Source organism: Gadus macrocephalus, chromosome 1, assembly GCF_031168955.1.
Source record: "Gadus macrocephalus chromosome 1, ASM3116895v1".
Lineage (NCBI taxonomy): Eukaryota > Metazoa > Chordata > Actinopteri > Gadiformes > Gadidae > Gadus > Gadus macrocephalus.
This window is the reverse complement of record NC_082382.1, coordinates 6,676,532-6,696,644: the sequence shown is the minus strand read 5'-3', so window position 1 is coordinate 6,696,644 and position 20,113 is coordinate 6,676,532. Positions and strand designations below refer to the sequence as shown.

The 20,113-nt window shown below is 43.1% G+C and overlaps 2 protein-coding genes across 3 annotated transcripts; one reads left to right on the top strand and one right to left on the bottom strand.

Annotated features, from left to right (window-relative positions):
- The first annotated feature begins 4,251 nt into the window (after nt 1-4,251).
- Nucleotides 4,252-16,478, top strand: tbc1d22b (TBC1 domain family, member 22B). 2 transcript variants are annotated; one of them, XM_060055709.1, is made up of 14 exons: nt 4,252-5,100; nt 7,430-7,486; nt 7,921-8,110; nt 8,344-8,545; nt 8,701-8,868; nt 9,395-9,465; nt 9,832-9,960; nt 10,081-10,146; nt 10,423-10,537; nt 10,860-10,966; nt 11,069-11,144; nt 11,253-11,380; nt 13,852-13,947; nt 14,125-16,478. In XM_060055709.1, the coding sequence occupies exons 1-14, from the start codon at nt 5,045-5,047 to the stop codon at nt 14,251-14,253; spliced, it is 1,590 nt and encodes a 529-aa protein (XP_059911692.1). In that variant the 5' UTR covers nt 4,252-5,044; the 3' UTR covers nt 14,254-16,478. The 2 variants fall into 2 exon arrangements, with proteins under 2 accessions (XP_059911692.1, XP_059911702.1); XM_060055719.1 differs by lacking the exon at nt 7,430-7,486 and having other exon boundaries at nt 4,261-5,100.
- Nucleotides 15,852-20,065, bottom strand: LOC132461233 (THAP domain-containing protein 6-like). The gene is made up of 5 exons (XM_060056283.1): nt 19,706-20,065; nt 19,024-19,216; nt 18,801-18,905; nt 17,473-18,396; nt 15,852-17,312 (listed from the first exon to the last, which is right to left on the bottom strand). The coding sequence occupies exons 1-4, from the start codon at nt 19,873-19,875 to the stop codon at nt 18,163-18,165; spliced, it is 702 nt and encodes a 233-aa protein (XP_059912266.1). The 5' UTR covers nt 19,876-20,065; the 3' UTR covers nt 15,852-17,312; nt 17,473-18,162.
- Nucleotides 20,066-20,113: the final 48 nt, after the last annotated feature.

Sequence of the window (20,113 nt, the reverse complement as noted above, 5' to 3'; positions counted from 1 at the left end):
ATTGGCGGAGCAGGAGAGGGAGCGGCTGGCCTATTTGTTCCAGCTGTAGCCTAATGTCACAACTCGTCATATTCATTTGGGCCGCTAATGAGCCTGGAGTCAACAAGGTGCAACACGCAGGAGTGGAACGGCTTGTTGTGATCCTTGGAACAAACAAACAAGGGGGCGGGGGGCGATTGGGGGGTGACAGGGAGGCAAAGACAGGCAGATGTGTTTCAATAAAAGGGGAATCAAATCAACTGGGGAATTACATGCTAAATACATCAAAACCCAAACCGTTCTTAGAGTTACTGAGTATCACACACCATCCATTTAAACGCACATCTGTAAATAGAGCTTAGTGAACTCATCAAGGAGTTCGTAAGAAAGTAGAGTAAAACAAAGAAATGATTGAGAATGAAAAGAGAGAGCGTTGGTTTTAGCCTCTTGGTCGCTTACAGTTAAAGAAATTCAACAACAGAGACATCTGCTGGCCAAGTATAGCACTGTTTCACTTCCACGCAGAAATACAAACCAGTTTTTGAACTATAGGGATTGTGAGACAACAATGGAATAATACTGCTAAACATCTTTGTATTGGGATAAAACGAAATAACAAGCCAAAGGTTTGTCAACGTTAGAGAAAACATATATCTCTTAAAGCATATTTCCGCTTGGCTCTCAGGCAGGGTGATATAATTGTATTGATGAAAACACGAATCCCTTTGTATGTCTTCTTGCAAAGCAAGAAGTAAACCAGGTTTCAGGCTTTTAAACCTTTCCTGCACACATTGTGTGATTCCTAGTTGAAGACTTACTTATACTCTGAAATGGTGTGCATTGGCTCGAATGACGATTCCACAGAGTTTCAATAAAGAATCTCTGAAAACTGATTAATGTCCGATCAGGCACAATTTGTGATGTCAGACGAAGACTGAACCAATCATCAATCAATATGCACACACACCAGGTTTATCACAAGAGGAGAGAGCAGAGGGCCAAGTAAGACCTTCATAAATCCAACACTGTGTGTGTGTGTGTGTGTGTGTGTGTGTGTGTGTGTGTGTGTGTGTGTGTGTGTGTGTGTGTGTGTGTGTGTGTGTGTGTGTGTGTGTGTGTGTGTGTGTGTGTATCCATGCATGTGTGAGTGTGTGTGTGTGTGTGTGTGTGTGTGTGTGTGTGTGTGTGTGTGTGTGTGTGTGTGTGTGTGTGTGTGTGTGTGTGTGTGTGTGTGTGTGTGTGTGTGTGTGTGTGTGTGTGTGGGTGTGAGTGGAAGGGAATCCATTCCATGCGGTCTACAATGTGTATAGATCAGAGGTGCCCCGACGGAATAGGTGCATTGATTGGATATGAAATCTAATGTGTGACTCCTGCCTCCATCGAAGCGGCCATAATTTCTCTCTGATTATTCTTTTTATTGCAATTACTTAGACCGGCATCGACACCAGACCTTAATGAGACTGTTTGTGCCAGAATGGCAATCCACATGAACCCCACCATGAACATGTAGAGGTTTAATGTGGATGTTTAGGTGCAAGATGTAAAGGTTTAACATGGATGTTTAGGTGCACATATGCACACAGCTGTGTGTGTGTGTGTGTGTGTGTGTGTGTGTGTGTGTGTGTGTGTGTGTGTGTGTGTGTGTGTGTGTGTGTGTGTGTGTGTGTGTGTGTGTGTGTGTGTGTGTGTGTGTGTGTGTGTGTGTGTGTGTGTCTCCAGAAGGCCTGGGATCAGAGTGGGGTATGCCAGCTGTGCTACAAATCAGAGCCCATTTACTGGTGACAGCGTCATTAAACCCTGCTCATCTCATGAAGCACAACGTGCATGGTCAAATGCCATTCACTCCCTTCACATTCATAACTCAGTCCGCTGGGCACACCCGCCCACACACCCAAACACCCACCTACCCATAAATATGTTCACACACACACCCACACACACCCACACACACAAAATCACACACAATCACACACACACACACACACACACACACACACACACACACACACGCACACACACACACACACACACACACACACACACACACACACACACACACACACACACACACACACACACACACACACACACACACACACAATCACACATGCATATAAGGTATCTCACTAAGCCAAACTGAGCATGTCAATTGAACTGAGTAACTGAGTGTAGAAAGGGTGGCTTCCCTGTTTATGGGAGATGATTGTATCCATGCATGTGTGAGTATGTGTGTGTGTGTGTGTGTGTGTGTGTGTGTGTGTGTGTGTGTGTGTGTGTGTGTGTGTGTGTGTGTTTGTGTGTTGATTGATGATGCATTATAAGCAATAGCTGCACAGTCTTTACAACAATGAATATTTGCTAAAAGCAGACGGGTAGTAAACACCGTCACACCTCGGCCAAGAGGGGTTTTACGATAAGTGCACAACCTCACACATGGCATGGTCTTAGTTTACATCTCACTTTCTGTTTCTGTGTTGCACCGACACACACACATACACATACACATGTACAAAAGTATGATTTTAAAGAGGAAGTAGCAGAAAAAAATCTTGTACCATTGCCAGGAATAGTCAGTTGTGATGTGAAATATGTGTGTTCATGATTAGGTCTGTCCGTTGCAGAATAAAGGTAATCTGTCCATAAACAGTGCAGCACTGCGTGATTAGTGGTAACATTGAGAACATGCACACACATATGTAATGTATATGATTACCTTTCTCAGAGAACTCCCTATCCTCCATGGCCTGAGTATTGCCTTGCTGTGGGCATTAGGCTACTGACACAGATGACCCTTTGACCTTGAGATGGGAAGCCAGGCTCCACATCCCCTTTTCTCTGTAGAGGACAAACACAGAATAAGGACATGCCAACATTATCTTTATTCTGGCTGTTGTTTACAGCATATAAATAACAACACCACTTTTGTATTCTCCTTGCCATTCTCCAGTAACCAATGAAAATTTCAAAAACTACAAATATAGTTCCAAGACCAAGAAAGGTAAACAAATACAAAAATACCTCCCTTTTCTAAATCCAATTTATGCAACCCAACTTTTTCTTGACTTAAACTTCAACAAGGTTAACGTAATGTAATATTCTGCTAATATTTTTGGATGTCTAAATTACTCTTCTATCAGCGTTCCCTTAACTTACAAAATAACTGAAAGGTGTTCAAGAGTGTTCAAGAGTGTCAACATCCACTACTAGGGGAAGACAGGAGCAACTGAAAGAAAGCAGAAAGTGCCTCTTTTCTAAAATAATGATGTTTTTGCTTCATTCATGGAGGGAGACAAGAGTCACAATGCTATCAATTCAGAGAGGAAGCCAACATGGCTAGGGGCTTTAACATGATTCCTGATACAGTAAAAGTTATTTTTTATTAAACTAAAAATGACATCTGACTTCTTTAATAGCGCATCTCTCAATCTATTTAAGAAAATATACACATGTAAATCATGAAAAGAAGGAGCTCCATCTAAGAATGGGACCCATGGGACAGTGGGACGACTGAAGGGAAAGCTAAAGGTTCAAAGTAACTTCAGAACTCCTCTTTCTAAATGAACGGCCTCTGGCAGTTCCCCAAAAACAGTTTGTATTTCCGTGTCTTGTGACTACAAGAGAGTTTCTTCTCCCTGCCGTCTCGTTTCACAACAGCTCTGGTGTGTGAGTTAACCATACCACTATAAATAAAGACAAAATACGTATTCCAAGGGAGTTGAATTTCATAGAGCCTGGAAAACATTAGGAGCTGATAGGATATTGTGGGGTAAAGACCGAATGTTAAAGCAAAGAAAGGTGCTGAAGGATCGAGGAACAGAACACTTAGAGCTGCCGTGGAATTTGGACGGAGAAGGATGGACAAAAGGAGCCTCACCTGTATGTTGTCTCACCTGTATGTTGTCTCACCTGAATGTTGTCCCTTGAATGCTGTTGGACGAGGGGGAGACTTGGAGAGCCTTTGCCGGTAGTTGCAGTGATTTCCATAAACAAACAAATGCAGGAGAGCACCTGCAATTTCAGTGTGTCCAGCAAAACCCAATATCCCTCCACCATATCCAAATGTTACAATTTGAATATGAAAAGGGGTCTAATTTGGTTGTTCACTTCTATAAGCTTTTGCCTTGGTAAAGTGAAAAAGCACATTGAGAGGGAGTCCTACCAGATAGCACCATTCTACTGGTATTTGTGGAAGTTATCATATACAACATGTGAATGAATTGATCATGGTTAAAAGTAAGATTTAAAGACAAGGTCTTCCCTTGGGACAAGGCCTAAATAAAGACTAGTCTTCCCATTATGTGGTACGGCAATAGAAAATGCCTGCCCTCTTGTGACTAAAAGGCAATAATGCATCCCTACACCAGAAAGGAGAAGTGTAAAACGAATCAGGGTAAACTACCTCAAAAGGAGAAGTTGCTTTGTACTGAGCTTTCTGAATGAAAAGCAGAGTAAATTAACCTCTGAGGGACCAGGCAATGTGATACTTACTGATTATATTGTGCGGCTTATTGATTCAAATCATAACCTAAAAATTCATAACTAGAGTGGGATATAAACCAGGTTTACAAAAATATGAATAATAATAAAGCAAATACAAGGGTTGGTTGTAATGTAATAATGAATTAGTGGTCAGACATACTATTGCCCTAGCCACATTGTCAGAGGCTCCTTGCCAGATGAACAATTCATCAGTCAACATATAATGCATATTACAAAGTAAACGTTATGAACCACTAATAAAGATCGGTGAACAGAAGATGGATCAGTAAATATAAGTTACATGAGTAACTTTCTGTGCACCTGTTGATTGGCAGACTCATCCGCCAATCACCTGTTAGACCCGTCAGCCAATCATACGGCTGCTTCTGGGTGATCCAAGATGGCGGCCTCCAGCGCTCGGTATCGTACATCATCATAATTTAACACAAAAACATTTTTAAAGGACTACAAACTTTGGGGAAGGTGAAAGGGGCCAAGCGGCGGGACGGTATCGCCGGTTGACCACGGAGACGGACCCCCATGAGGTATCGGTCTGGGTAGACTCGGTGTGACGGACTATTGAAGTATGGCGACCGAGAACCGAATCCACTTCTGGAGGAGGAACGTGAAGGTTCCCGGAAGGTAGGCTCATTATTATAAGTCTGTTCTCCCCCAGATGGGACTCTGCGGTTAGGATCCACCGGGCTGAGGGCATCTCAGACCCAGGCTGTCAGACCCGGGCAACCTCAGGGGAGAAGTGCTGGGAACGGGTTAGGGTTAGGTACCCAGGACCAGCGGGGCTTTATGGAACTAAACACCACGGGTCTGTAGACCACTAAGGAGACCCATTGTATATAGACTCATAAGGCGACTCATAAGGAGACCCCTTCATCTATAGACTCATAAGGAGACCCTTTATATATATATATATATATATATATATATATATATATATATATATATATATATAGTCATAAGGAGACCCCTTCATCTATAGATTCATAAGGTGACCCCTTCATTTATAGACTCCTAAGGTGACTAATAAGGTGACCCCTTAATTGATAGACTCATACGGAGACCTTTCATCTATAAACTAAAACTATGTATGGGAGAGGTCCAGAAGCAGCTGTGATGTGTATAATCTGCCATATGTTTCAGACCAGCGGTTACTGCTGTCTACTATTCAGTAACTTTACATCAACAACCTGTGTGTCACAACTGCTGTGTGTTAGCATATTTATTATTTAATTAAGTTGATCTGCATCGTTTATTTCCTCATAATAGAGTTTGGTAGGATATTAGATCGAGGCCTAAATGTAGTCTGAACTGCTATGGTTTATCAATACCTACCAACAATAACGTTACGCCAATGCAATGAACGGTTGCATTTCTATGACCTTACCCTATCCTTGTGTTACACGTTCATAACATGTACAATTTGATGCTACTTAGCGGCTGTTACTAGTCACATTATCCCCGGAAATAAACTATTCCGTTACGAAACCTGGAACGGGGATATTCTACATGAGTGCTAGATGTTAATGTGTGTATCGTTGTCTATTTAAATACTTAGTTATTCCTTTCCAAACTGTAGAGAGCTTGGTGGGGAGGGGGATCCAGCAACCAGTAACCAGTCTGTTCAGGGTAATCTGAGAAGAACCCATCTGTAAGAAGAGGGCGGGGTCCCTTTGTCACGCACACTCATCTTTCCCAATGGTGGTTGGTGTAAAAGCTGGGGAGCAAAACACAACATACGGTGAAACCGTTTGAACAGGAAAGGCAACTGGCTCGCTCAAACTGCCTGTCCTTGAGCAGCTCCTGATAAAACAAGATTGAGCCTAGTAAACAGAGGACTCTGAGCCAGATAGTAAACAGACCCAGTTCTGGCAGAGCAAACTCTCTTAGCTTGCTCTAGGAATACGCTGGTGTTGAATCTATCTGGTTTACAGGTTTTATAATTCATCTCATAGGCTTGCCCGTGTTTTTCCGATGTACAGGGAATTAACTGATATAGACCTAGACTACCCTGCACTGTTGAAGCGCTGCTTTTGGATTCCCTGTAGCTTTCTTTTGAAAGCTACATCTGCTCTGACTAAACCAAGCATTGATCAAACTACTTTAAACTCCTATCTAGGCTCTCGACCTTCATTGGTAAATGGTAAATGGTAAATGAACTGTATTTATATAATGCTTTTATTGAAAATGCTTTACAATATTGGATGACGTTCCCACATTCACACACCGACGGAGTCAACCATGCAAAACGACAGCCAGCTCGTCGGGAGCAGTAAGGGTTAGGTGCCTTGCTCAGGGACACCTTGACACTCAGCTTGGAGGAGCCGGGGATTGAACTCGCAACCTTGTAATTACCAGCCACCCCGCTCTATCTCCTACTGCTGACCCCAAACATCAGAATATTTGGCAACTTTGCAACGTGAATAAATAGTCATGCATTATCTTTTCTATGTGAAACAGTTTGAAAGGACTAGGATGTTGAAAGACAAATTGCTCTTGTCGATACAATCTGGATCATCCTAGATGGCAAAAGCATCATGTTTTAGGGTTCGGGGCTGGGGCCAGGTGAGGTGCAGGGGGTCTGCAGAACATTTGGACCAGAGGCCAACTGCTAAGAATCTGGCAGCGTGCAAACTGATGAACAGAATGTGCTTGGCAGGGTGGAAGTGAGCGGTAGTCAGAGCCATGCAAGCTGTTCACTGGTTCTGGTTTGGTTAGACCGCATTCGTTATATTAGTCCTCATTCTGATTGTATTCAAAGGGGACGGACGGAGTGAGAAATTGTTACAAGCTACACTGGGCAAATGTAGGCTTGCTTGGTCTGAGTCATGTTGATATCCAAGGAAGCCCACACTATCTAATTCCCTGATGCCTTTCCAAAGATAACAGTCAAAGACATGAAAAGTATGTTTATTGTGTGGCAGTATTGATAGGACGCGTTTCTCGTCTCCTCCAGTATTCAGCCAGTTTATGGAGCTCAGCATCCACCCCTCGACCCCCGACTGCGGCGCACGTAAGTGCTCGCCACAACTCGTCTGCATGGTCGTATGCCATCCATGTGGACGTTTTCATTTTGGCTATTGTATGGCCAACATCGCTGTGGTTTTTGGGACTGTGTTTTGCCTTTGGGCTGCATTGTGGACATGCAAATGAATGCGTTTTTTATTTTCTCGATTTATTATCATTTGTGTTGTGCACGGTGCCTTGTCAGATGTGCAAGGTTATTTTTTCTACATGTTGTTCTTCATTCTGTTATTATGCCACTAATTAAATTACTACAATCAAATTAATTAGTTGCTTGATGGAAGAGTACAAGAATGTCTTTATAGAAAATGTCCTGCCTGTCATATTGTTGTAGGCGTGATTGTTGAAGCATGTTGTTTGGCACACCTTTTAAACTCTCATGACGCACCACTAATGAATCCATCTGACATTATGGCTTTTCAGGTTCGCCAAAGAAGCCGCCAAGCCAAACTTCAACAATCTGAAGTCCAAGAAGCCCTCTAGTTTCCACGAATTTGCGCGTAGCACCAACGATGCCTGGGATATCGACGATGATGAGGAGGACGAAGACTTCCTGGCTGCCCATCAGACGTCACTGACGCCCAGCCTGCACCCCTCCCCACCTCTCCAGCAGGTGACCGCTCTGATGGCTCTGTGCTCTGCTGGTTTAGAAGCAGCTCCTCGCTCACATGGACCTAGAAAATCGGTCTGCCGTGGTTGGACCCGACCCTAGAACAGTTGATCATGGGTGTTTCTTTATTACTGTTGGTCTGGTAATAATGTGCACTACTCTTTGTCACCGAGATCCGAGACGACGGATGAAAAGAACTAGCATAAAATCTCTTGCTTGTTTGCCGTGTTTTCCAGTACCCAGGGCCGTCCCTGCACCAGGCGGACCTCGCTGACCGCCTGACTCCTCTGGGGGCAGCAGGCCTGAACCCCCAGGAGGAGCAGGGGCCAGACTGCGAGGAAGAGGAGCAGCAGGACAAAGGAGAGGAGGAAGAGTGCGGAGAGTTCAATGGCAGGGTGGGCAAGTCCAGCAGTGATGCCCACCTCGGCGATTCCTCAGGTACTTATGTGGAGAGGCTCGCTGCTGCACTACGTCTGAACGGGCCGACCTCCCCCGGCATCACGGGAGACGACCGGGGGAGGGAGGGGTCCGGTTCAACCTATACCGGATTAGATAACTCTGCGCTCTGTCCTCTGGTCTCCTGCCCCGCCTAGTTCGATCCACGCTGCAGAAGCAGAAGTCCCTCCCGATGAGACCCATCATCCCGCTGATCGCACGCATCTCGGACCAGAACGCGTCGGGAGCGCCGCCCATGACGGTGCGAGAGAAGAGTCGGCAGGACAAGTTCCGCCAGCTGCTGGCCAGCCCCAACACCGACCTGGGTAAGAGGGAGACCACCGCACGCGTTGTCCTCATTATTGTGTGTAGCTACATATTATTGCTTATTCCCTGGATGTATCATTCGTGACAAGCAATTTACTGATGGTGTTGATGCTTGCTCAAGGTAGGAGGTCAGGGGCAGAAAAGGCATCAACGATTCCTTCTGTAGGTTTGAGCTAGTGGGAGGTTTGTAGTCGGTAAAAACTCCAAACATGGATAACCGCGTGTAAAGCGTTTTTTAACAATCAAGTACTCAGTCATTGAATCATGTTTTAAAAGGGTGACTTATTTCCTACTGGTGTTATGGCACGCCTGGCTATTGAGCAGGATTGCTTCGCCATTTAAAGTATGCACACTCAAGACAGGAAAATGGGATCTGATATACTGTTCACACAAACACACACAGTACCACCTACACATTAGACCTACACCCAGCTCTGCAACAGAGGATTGCTGTGGATACTTGCAGAGTGGCCGATACTCGCTAATCACGATGCTCACCGTCACTCCACACTGCTGTGCTTTCAGAGGAGCTGCGGAAGAGCAGCTGGTCAGGCATCCCAAGAGAGGTCCGACCAATCACCTGGAGGCTTCTCTCTGTGAGTCCCAACATAGGGAACCTTCTTTTCTCTGAGGCGGGTAGCTACGGAGGTAGAGCGGGTGGACTGGTAACCGAAGGATTGCAAGTTCGATGCCCGGCTCCTCCTAGACTTTGAGCGTCGAGGTGTCCCTGAGCAAGACACCCCAACGCCGACTGCTCCCGACGAGCTGGCTGTCGCCCTGCGTGGTCGACTCCGCCGTCGGTGTGTGAATGAGTGAGTGAATGAATGGTTGTATGTCGCTTTGGATAAAAAGCGTCTTCAAAATCCCCTAAATGTAGATGTAAATGAGTCGTCTTCCCCTGGCTGCTCCTTTTCAACAAGCTTCCTTGTTACCTGAATGTGCTCGACCCTCATATGTTGAAGGGCTACCTTCCTGCCAACATGGAGCGCAGGGACCTGGTGCTGAAGAGGAAGAGAGACGAGTACTTTGGCTTCATCGAGCAGTACTACCACTCCAGAACAGACGAGCACTACAAAGACACATACAGACAGGTGATACTTCAGTGATTCAACCTCAACCCGATTGCCCCATTATGACACACAATCTGAGCTTCATAAACAAATTGCATAAGTCTAACGTTCATTGTGTTTACCAATCTGTCTCCTGGTCAGATCCACATCGACATTCCCAGAACCAACCCTCTGATCCCACTGTTCCAGCAGCCCACGGTGCAAGAGGTGAGAGGTCATTCATACAGCAGCCCCGAGCTGGACCTGCTGTTTCAATCCATTCTAGAACCATGTTGGGCCAGAGTGTTCACAAAGCCTATATACCACTGTCACAGTGACCGTTGCATCTTATTGAAAGCACTGGTTGCTGGTTTTCATCGCCACAAAAAGTGATACTGAAGGCTGTTTAGCATACGCTCTGATGACCTAGTACCAATATTTCCATACTTATTCCTCAAGTAGCATAGCTTAACATGAACCGTTTATTATTTCTTTGTGCTGCAGGTGTTTGAGCGCATCCTGTTCATCTGGGCGATCCGCCACCCTGCCAGTGGCTACGTCCAGGGGATCAACGACCTGGTCACACCCTTCTTCGTAGTTTTCCTTTCGGAATTTGTGGGTAAGTGAACCTTGTGTCTTGTGCTCCTATCCAGCATCAGCATAAGGACTTGGTGGTTCCCATTCAGCCGTATGCCGAGTGCGTTCCATTTGTTCAAACTTTCAACGGTGTTGGTTGTGTTATTAATTTGTTACTTTTATACAAACAAATGTGTTCTGATCCTGTTTCTTCATTCAGTTTGAATATATTATTGTGTGATCTTGCATATTACTTTAGGCTGGTGCTTTGTAGATCTAAAACTCATTATCGATTCAGGATCGAAGCGAAGTCATTGAGTGGTGTCTTTAATTTGGTGATGAATTCTCAACTTGTGCTCTGCTAGAGGAGGATGTGGAGAACTTTGAGATGGCCGGCCTTCCTCTGGAGACGCAGAGGAACATTGAAGCAGACAGCTTCTGGTGTATGAGCAAGCTGCTGGATGGAATACAGGTTGGCACACACACACACGCCCAGTGCATGCAAATGAACCCTTTATTGTCTACCTAACCTGACATCCTATTTCTGCCTTGTTTCGGTCTTCAAAAATTGAAGGACAACTACACGTTTGCTCAGCCCGGAATCCAGAACAAAGTGAAGGACCTGGAGGAACTGGTCAGCAGGATAGACAGTAAGCTGCTCCTCTGTCAACATAGGACTGGACTGCTTTTGTACACATGGATCTCTGGATAGTGTGTGTGTGTGTGTGTGTGTGTGTGCGTGTGCGCGCGTTCCCTAGTGGACATCCATGGTCACCTGAAGAGGTACGAGGTGGAGTACCTGCAGTTTGCGTTCCGCTGGATGAACAACCTGCTGATGAGAGAGCTACCGCTGCGCTGCACCATACGGGTCTGGGACACCTACCAGGTACGGGTCCATGGGGTCTGGGACACCTACCAGGTACGGGTCCATGGGGTCTGGGACACCTACCAGGTACGGGTCCATGGGGTCTGGGACACCTACCAGGTATGGGTCCATGGGGTCTGGGACACCTACCAGGTACGGGTCCATGGGGTCTGGGTTGCCCACCTGGTACGGGTCCATGGGGTCTGGGTCGCCCACCAGGTACGGGTCAATGTACACGTCTGGATGGTGCCGAAGCGCCGCGGTGCGCATTTCACGCGCGTCAATTGCCGCCCTTAGCACCAATAGGAAGCGTCGCGCTGCAGCACCGTTGTGATTAACCAACATGGTCGGTATAGGTTAACATAACGTTATACCAGATGTTTTATGACTACATATAGGGCCCTGATGCCCATGATCCTCTCTTTGCGCTTACAATGTCACATTCATTCAAAGTTACTTTATGCACTGTCGGGCAATTTATTTACGGTTTAATCACTTTATTTACAGTCATTGCTCATTCTTTTTGCAGTGGGGAATTGTTAATCTACTGCATCCACAGTCTCCATATGTACAGGACCTTGTATCAAGCCGGGATGTACAAACTAGCTTTAAAAAAGCGTTTTTTTCAGGGGCAGCGACGCTAGGGAATAGAACAGTGGCGTGAAGGATAGCGGGGCGGCGCGCCGCAGAGCGCTGCCGCACGGCTAGCCGCCGCCGGTGTGGGCTAGAACGCCCCCGGAATAAGGGGGAAGTTCTTTTCGATGCGCCGCTTAGTCTACCGCTTGTCATTTCTTGTGTTGGGCTTCAGTCTACCACAACCTTTGTTGACTGCATGAAAGACAATTCCAATCCCATAATATTTTACCTTTTTTGTTTTTTTCGGTGATTAACATCAATGTAGAGTAGCTAAGAAAGGGTTTCAGAGGAAATGTGTGAATTGTCTTCAATTAGAACACTCATTCTTCGTCGCTGTCTGGTGGGCATATGGTGTTATTGCAATTGTTTGGCTTGGTATCATGCTTATTCTACCTGTCCTTGACCTTCAGGTCAAGTGTCAAAATATATAGTACCATATAGTACTATAGGGCTACCAACTGATTATGCACCTAAAACATGAGATTTATTCCCGTCCTTTGGAGGAGACGTAAAACCGAGGTCCTGACTCACGGAGGTCATAAAAGATCCCAGGGCACTTATCGCAAAGAATAGGGGATTCCCCGTTGTCCTGGCTAAAACTGCCCAACCAGGCTCATTCAATCTGGCCCCCTAATCATCCTCCTGTATAATCGGCTGACTCATTAATTCCCTCACTCTCCACCTCAAGCTGGTGTGTGGTGAGCGTTCTGGTGCAGATTGGCTGCCGTGCATCACCCAAGTGGGTGCTACACATTGGTGTTGGTTAGTGAGGTCCCCCCTTCACTTTAAAGTGCTTTGGGTACCTTGAAAAGCGCTATATACATTAAAAAAAAAATATTATTAAAGCGGAAATATAGTCTTCAACTTATGCTGTGTTCTAGCTTTGCATATACATTTAACTTTATTCACTCTGAGTAAATAATGTAGTCACTTTACTATATACTATCTCACTCTATACTTCTAAGTAGTATCCAGTTCAATTATTTCACTTGCAGAACAATCACACTGGATCACATATCAAAGTCAAAGTCTGATTTATTGTCAATTACAACTTATGTACAAGACAAATAGAAGAACCGAAATATTGTTTCTCTGACTCGCGGTTCATTATCTATAAAGGATAGCATTTGAGATAAGAAATATTTGCAATGAATAAATTCTTAATATATTACATATTATAGCCCTTGTAGTTGTGGAGACATAAATGTATTTACTTTAGGCATGTTATTTTCAGAAATAGGTCTAGTAATGATGACATTAGGCAATATTCGAAAGCTGCTGGTATCATGTTTTCTGTTGGGTTGCCTTGCTCTTTATGCAGGCTAAGGTTTAGGGGTGTGGTCAAATTAATGTGTTAATGTGGTCATATAGAGGCCTTAAGGAAGGCCGTAAACGGCTTCAGGAATACTCTCTAGATTGGAAGAGGCTACCTCTCAACTCAAAGGGCTGCTTAAATCAGTCAAACAAAGCAACATCTGTTTTGCTTGTCCGAATGACGGGAGGTCCTTTATGGGGATATTAATGTGTTGGGGAATAAGTTACACTCCCTGTCAATCAACATTGTACACGCGCTGCGATCTGTGAGTCGGATCATAAAAAGAGATAAAAATGTCCTCCATACAGCAGGTGTTTTATGTCTACACTCTGGCCACTCGATGCAGGCCGCCACCGGCCCCATGTGATAAAAGGGTACATTTCAACACAATCTAGAGATTGCATTTGGTCTGCCTGGCTAATGGGACTGATGAGCTTTTAGAACTTCCAGCTCATGGACTGAGGTGTGTTTTACATCAAGAAGCCATTTATTTAGCTTCAGTATTTAGTTGGGCTCATGTAAAATGTGATTGGTTTCTCAGGCGGAGGCTGAAGGCTTCTCCAACTTCCACTTGTACGTGTGCGCTGCGTTCCTCATTGAGTGGCGCAAAGAGATCCTGTCCATGGTCGACTTTCAGGTAACGTACACATTGTTGTCCAATGCTAAACCTCATTGTATATGAGCTCGCTGAATAAACAATACTAATGCACTGAGCCTGTGTATGCCTTATGCTATGTAAGGTTGTACAGTACAATATGTTTATAATAATGTCTGTTGCTCAATGTCATTTCATGAAATTGTTTGCTCTACACAGGGGCTTCTCATGCTACTTCAGAACCTTCCCACAATCCACTGGGGTAACGAGGAAGTGGGTCTACTTCTCGCTGAAGCTTACAGACTTAAGTATATGTTTGCAGATGCACCAAATCACTACAAGAGATAAGCCAGGGGCTTCAAAGTTACCACAAGCAGCAGTTTGATGGCTTCCCTTTAAATTAAATCCACTGTTTGGAATGGACTTCTTCCAATGTTTGAAGCACTCCAGGTAAATTGTGTCTAATGAAAACTAGGCCAGACATATCGACAGGGAAATAAACAATGTACAGCAAATACACTATACGTGTAAATTAAGGGCAACTCCTCAAACTTCCGTCATGGTACTCCGTTGTACAAAATATCTATGTTTGCTAAGTTCAATGTGTGGGTATGGAGGGGGGTTCACCAAGGCTCTGTTTAAGTGCTTTAGTCCATCTCCAGTTTAAGGACAGTTTAAATTTATTCCCACATATTGATAAAAGTCTTGTTTGGTGATGGAACCAATGGAACTGGTCGATATTGTTTGGCAGACTTTCTCATGGACAGCTCCAGTTTAACTCCTGGTCACATGGAATCGTGTTTTACTCATACCTGATGAGGTCATGCAGCATTGATTGTTTTTACTTGTTATAGTAAAAATAGTGTAAATAATAGGTAATGTTTGCGAGACCATCCTTTTTATTAAAAAGATGGTGTCCAATGGAGTCGACAGATTTATATTTTCTTCAAAAATTGTCTCTGTGATTGTTTTTACAAGGTAAAGGACAAAACACAGGCTGTGTTTTTATTTTAATATCATACTGGCCGGTTGGGATGAAAAGGTTCAGATTCCCAGAGATCTGGTGGGGCTTTTTTTCCCGGTCAGAAGACTGATTCTCCAGGCAGTCAACCCTTCAGTCTGTCGGGACTGAAATGGTCATATTGAGCCTAACTCGGAGCCATGACCTCATCTTCTTTTCTGATTTACTTTGCCATTTAAATAAAATAAAATATTTGTATGGATATTAAATATGGCCACCTTTCTATATCTGGCCTTCATTCTTCTGTTGTATTTCAGGTTCCCTTGGTGCAGTTTAAGTTACCAAATATGTTCTAGCTCTCCTTTGGGCTCTGATGTTCACTCCAGAATAGTACGTAGCCTTCCTACATGCTGATGCCTTTTCATAGTGACCTTTTGTAACACACTGTTGTCACTTTGTTGAAGTGATACTCCAGAGATGTTCCTCTTTCTGGTGATGTAGCTACTCCACATCACTGATTAGTTCAAACAAATTAAACATTTGATTAAATGGTTGCAAATATCAAATAGTATCAAATATTCTGTTTGAGAAATGGTTGAATTTACTACGTTTGCCTTGGTACTAGCTAATAGTAAGTACATTTTAAGTTTCCATTCCAATATAACTAGAGTATGGTAGAGAAATGATCTTGATTATTATAAAGAATGTAATTAATTTAACAGGCCGGTAGAGAAGCCTTCTGTAGTGTCACTCAATCGGTTTGTTTTTTTGTTTCTGGTACCTATAACTGTGACTGCCTAGTCGTGTGATCCAGGTTCATTTGTGTCCAAGATTATCGCGATCATTTATGTTCAGTTTTTATTTTCTTTATGGAATGTGAATACATGTGATACTACTTTAGTCATACCCAGGATAATTATCCTGCACAATGTGAGGAAGACAATCATTAAACGTGGTACTTATTTGTGGGTTGTTTTTTCAAACATAAATGAACAGCCTTGTAGCAAATATGTAACTTGATGAGAATGTAGTGAATACTAATTAGAAATGCACAAGATATGGTTGGATGATAATCCGAGTAGTCAACAGTATTGATTTAATATTGTGATGAAACATACTGCAATGTTGAAAATTGTGTTTATACCACAACATTGCAGTTGTTTTAAGTAAACTTGAATGCTTTGCTATTTGGCAGCTACAATCACAGCCCTTATGGGGGGGTTTGGCTAAGAGAAGGCATGTTACATAATCCAGACGTGGCAATTCATTTGTTTGTTGCAAAGAGTGCATTTAAATTCCCTGATATCAAGCATGTGTAGCAATGAAGAGCCAATCAGATACTGAGGCTACACGTTGATCTCTCAGAATTCGCAGGGATTCAATCATTGACCAAAGTAATGTTGGACTCTTAATAGAATGAGTTTGTTTTTTTCACACAAATGATCAGCATTGCCTGTTGTCTTTTTTTCTGGTTACATAAATGCATCTAAATTAAATGTACAGACTACGAAGTATAGTATTGGTCATTTAGTGTTCGCTCATTATTATAAATTGCTTATTCTGCAAACCTGTTACATACATACATTTTTTATTAAAGCTGTCTTTCTCCAGGTCTGTTTTTCTTCTAATTTGCCTTGACTGAGAAACACTTTAATTGTATGTACATCACATTAATTAAAATGTAGTTTGAGCAACTTCCCGTTGCTTGTCAAGAACATTATGCACTGAAGACTTGAAACGGTAATGTGTAATACAGTGTTTCCCCTAGATTTTTTTGGAGCAGTGGTAAAATGTACAGAGTCATCGGACTAAGTCAAGGTATCTGCTGAGACCAGATCATTGTGCAAATGTGCCTTGAACTTGGCAGAAACTTGTTTTTTTTTCACAAATGCATAGAGGGGAAACACTAATAACCCATTCTTGTAGACAATGGAACAATAACTTGCACAACACTAAAATACCTACCATTTTGACGCCTACATGTACTTGGTGTCATACCATTTAGAAACATGTAGGACCTGAAACACACTGAATACAAGATAATTCCAACAGAAACAAAATTGAAGCAGTTAGGAGCAACTTAAAAATAAGAACATACTGCTAACTGAAATTCAAAATACAATAAAAAGCAGCCAGGGTAAGGGTTAAAACCCCTGAAAGAGGATTGTTTTGTACAGCTTCTTTCTCGTGCTTCCTTTCTGAAGTTCAAGAGGCGTGTTTGGCAATGTGGTGCAGCCTTATCTTATGAAACACTGACACAACCAATGATAACAAGTCCTAATGGTGGTTGTCGATGCCAAACTGTCTCCTCAATGTGTCCCCCAAGCAGAAATACATCCTCTGTTCCAATCTCCCCTCGGACGATGTGTAGGACTGTCGACACCTTAGGAGCTTGAGCTTGCATTGTTGAAGCTTGGCGGATCACACTCTCTGCAGCTCTCAGCACCTTATAATAATCATAACAATAATAAAACATATTTATATAGTGCTTTACACAGTGCTCAAAGACACTTTGAACAGACACTACAGAAAAGAGAAAATAAGAAAAAAGCAACTTGAATATTCAAAGACTAACGGATAAAAAAAATAAATAATAATAATCAAACCTTCACTGAGCCTAGTGATGGAATCACTAGGCCACCATTGTTTTTCAGGGTCAGAAGGTGGAAGTTAAATGAAGATGGCACGGCCTCTCTGACCAAGCTCCAACGGCACACAGCTGCAGTCCTGTGAGTACTCATGGCCCTGCTTTTCCACAAAGTCCGTCTTAAAGGCACCCAGTGCAACTTTATGTAAACATTCAATGAAAAATAAACATTCAATTTCTAGTATTTTTTACACATAGTAAGTTTCAATAACTCCATACCATTACATATCGACATTCAAGGAGCAAAGATGAGACGTCGTTGTGTGGTGAGAACTGATAGAAAATCGTAAACAACAACAATCGCCGGTGGGGAGAAGCCATTTTTCCATTGACTGGAAGCCTGCTTTATTTATTGTAGGTTACAAAAAATAAAGAAAATGGCAGCATTGTTGTTATCGATTTTGTATCAGTTCTCACCACACAACGACGTCTCATCTTTGCTGCTTAAATGTCGGTATGTAATGGTATGGAGTTATTGAAACTTACTACGTGTAAAAAAGACTAGAAATTTAATGTTTATTTTTAAGCCTTGAAAGTTGCACTGGGTGCCTTTAAGGTCTGAAATGTTATGAGCAAAGATGAATTAGTCCGCTTCAGATAATAACCAAGGAGTTTAATAAAGAGAGTAACAATAACATGTGCATGAATTTCAAAGTGCTAATTTTGTCTTACCTGAGTAAAATGCAAGCTTCTCACTGAGCTCTTCATTAATTAGGTTATTTTCCCTTAAATCCCCCAAAAGACCCTTCACTGTGGTTTTTGCCCTCTTTTCTCTGGACATGGCATTCTTCTTTTCTCGCGCCAGACTTTCCACTCTTGCCAGGTGTTCATTGACTTTGGCCTTAACAGCGGTAGGAGAAGCAGGCAAGGCATAGCCATGATCCTAGTAGAAAAAGGGACAAACAGGGTTTGAGTAATGTTCCACTAGACATGGTCCTAGTAGAAAGAAAGAGGGATAAACATGGTTTGAGTAATGTTTCACTTCACAAACATCACTTTGACACCACTAGTTTAATAATAATAATAAATGAAATTTATATAGCGCTTAATATGGTACTCTAAGATGCTTTACATATTGCCCTATCAAAACTATGTAAGACAGACTAGGAATAAAAGAAAAACAGAGGTTAAACATGAATAAGGTGGGAGTTAGGTGGGGAAGACTAGTGTTAAAAGGTATGTTTTGAGGGCAGATTTGAAAGAAGAGAGGGTTGGAGAGACTTTGATGTGGGAGGGGAGTGAATTCCAAAGGGTGGGGGCAGCAGTTTATGTAGTAGAAATACTCACATCATTAGGCTGAGGTTGTGGGTGGGAGGTTGTCATTTCTGGGGAATCGTTAGAGGCCACGGACAGGCTTTCGTCAGCTCTTCTGGAGGTAGAAGCAGCCCTGCCCTTTGCCAAATGAAATGAAGAAACATTATACATAATGCAATATATAAAAGGATACGTTGGTTTGTAAATAGAATATTTACATTTATGAATGCTAATAGTCTAATGATGATCCACCTACCTTTTGGAGGTGAACCGGGAATCTGAAGAGGGATGGAATAACACCATCACGTAGTCTGACAATCTGACCCGTCCTGTCAAAATCAGCCTGCTTAAAATGTTGACTGCACACAACTGAATAATCACTTGCAGTGAATCTTTCTCTCCTCAAAGCCACTTCCCACTTCTTCCTCACATCTTTGTCTTTGGGAAACCTTCAAAAGTGTCAGATGTAATCTAGGTCAGTGCTTATGGAATATGATTTATCAAGTCTCAGTTCATAGCCGGGTGAACACATATTCTAGTTCAACAGTAATCCCAAGATTACCCCATTCCAGGTGTCAGGTAAGTGTGGCAGGGACTTTTCCTGTTTATCACACATTTTGTCCCACAAATTTCACGAAGGTGGGCTACACAAAAATGGGTTGGAAAGTTAGACATGTCTAGTTAGTTAACATATAGTCCCCCTGCACAATCTGGACTGTGGTCCTAACTTCCACCCCTGTTGGATTTTACAATCTTTATCTTCATCATTTATTTATTCAAGTATGTCATTTTTTAATTTCATTGACAAGCAATTCTATTATGGTCACTCTTTTTTATTAGACTAGCTGGCTAAGATTTCAGTACTAACGAAGACCAAAATACTGGTAATATTCTTTTCACAAAATACAACCAATATTACGGTAATGTTAAAATCTTACTTGTGAAAAGTAATCCCCCGATTCCTATTGTTGACGGTCCGCTCATTTGAGCAAGAATACGCTGAACACCAGCCCGGCATCCTGTTTCTGCTGTAGACGCTGTGGCTGCCATGGACCTGCTCCAGGTTCCCCACTTCAAGATGGCGGCCGCATTTCTCGCGTCCCAGCATCCAATGCTGCGTGTATGATTATAAGATGTAGACTGATTTCTGACGTTTTAAATCCCAGATTGCATTCTGACGCATGGCAAACGAAGCCGCATGCGTCATCAAAAACAAGCCTAATGTGTCGTTCAAGCGAACTTTCCGACGAAGAGAAAATGTTTTCCCCATAATTTCCAGCGATGTGAACGCACCATAAGGTCCGAAACTCCGACCGTTTTGAAGGCGTCAGAAGGTATAAACGACG

Coding starts and splice junctions, on each gene's coding strand:
- tbc1d22b (XM_060055709.1), top strand. CDS start 5,045: ATGGCGACCGAGAACCGAATCCACTTCTGGAGGAGGAACGTGAAGGTT. Junction 8,869..9,394: donor CAGCCCCAACACCGACCTGG/GTAAGAGGGAGA, acceptor CTGTGCTTTCAG/AGGAGCTGCGGAAGAGCAGC. Junction 9,466..9,831: donor TCACCTGGAGGCTTCTCTCT/GTGAGTCCCAAC, acceptor CATATGTTGAAG/GGCTACCTTCCTGCCAACAT.
- LOC132461233 (XM_060056283.1), bottom strand. CDS start 19,875: ATGCTGGGACGCGAGAAATGCGGCCGCCATCTTGAAGTGGGGAACCTG. Junction 19,217..19,705: donor CGGGGGATTACTTTTCACAA/GTAAGATTTTAA, acceptor ACACTTTTGAAG/GTTTCCCAAAGACAAAGATG. Junction 18,397..18,800: donor CACAACCTCAGCCTAATGAT/GTGAGTATTTCT, acceptor TTTTTCTACTAG/GATCATGGCTATGCCTTGCC.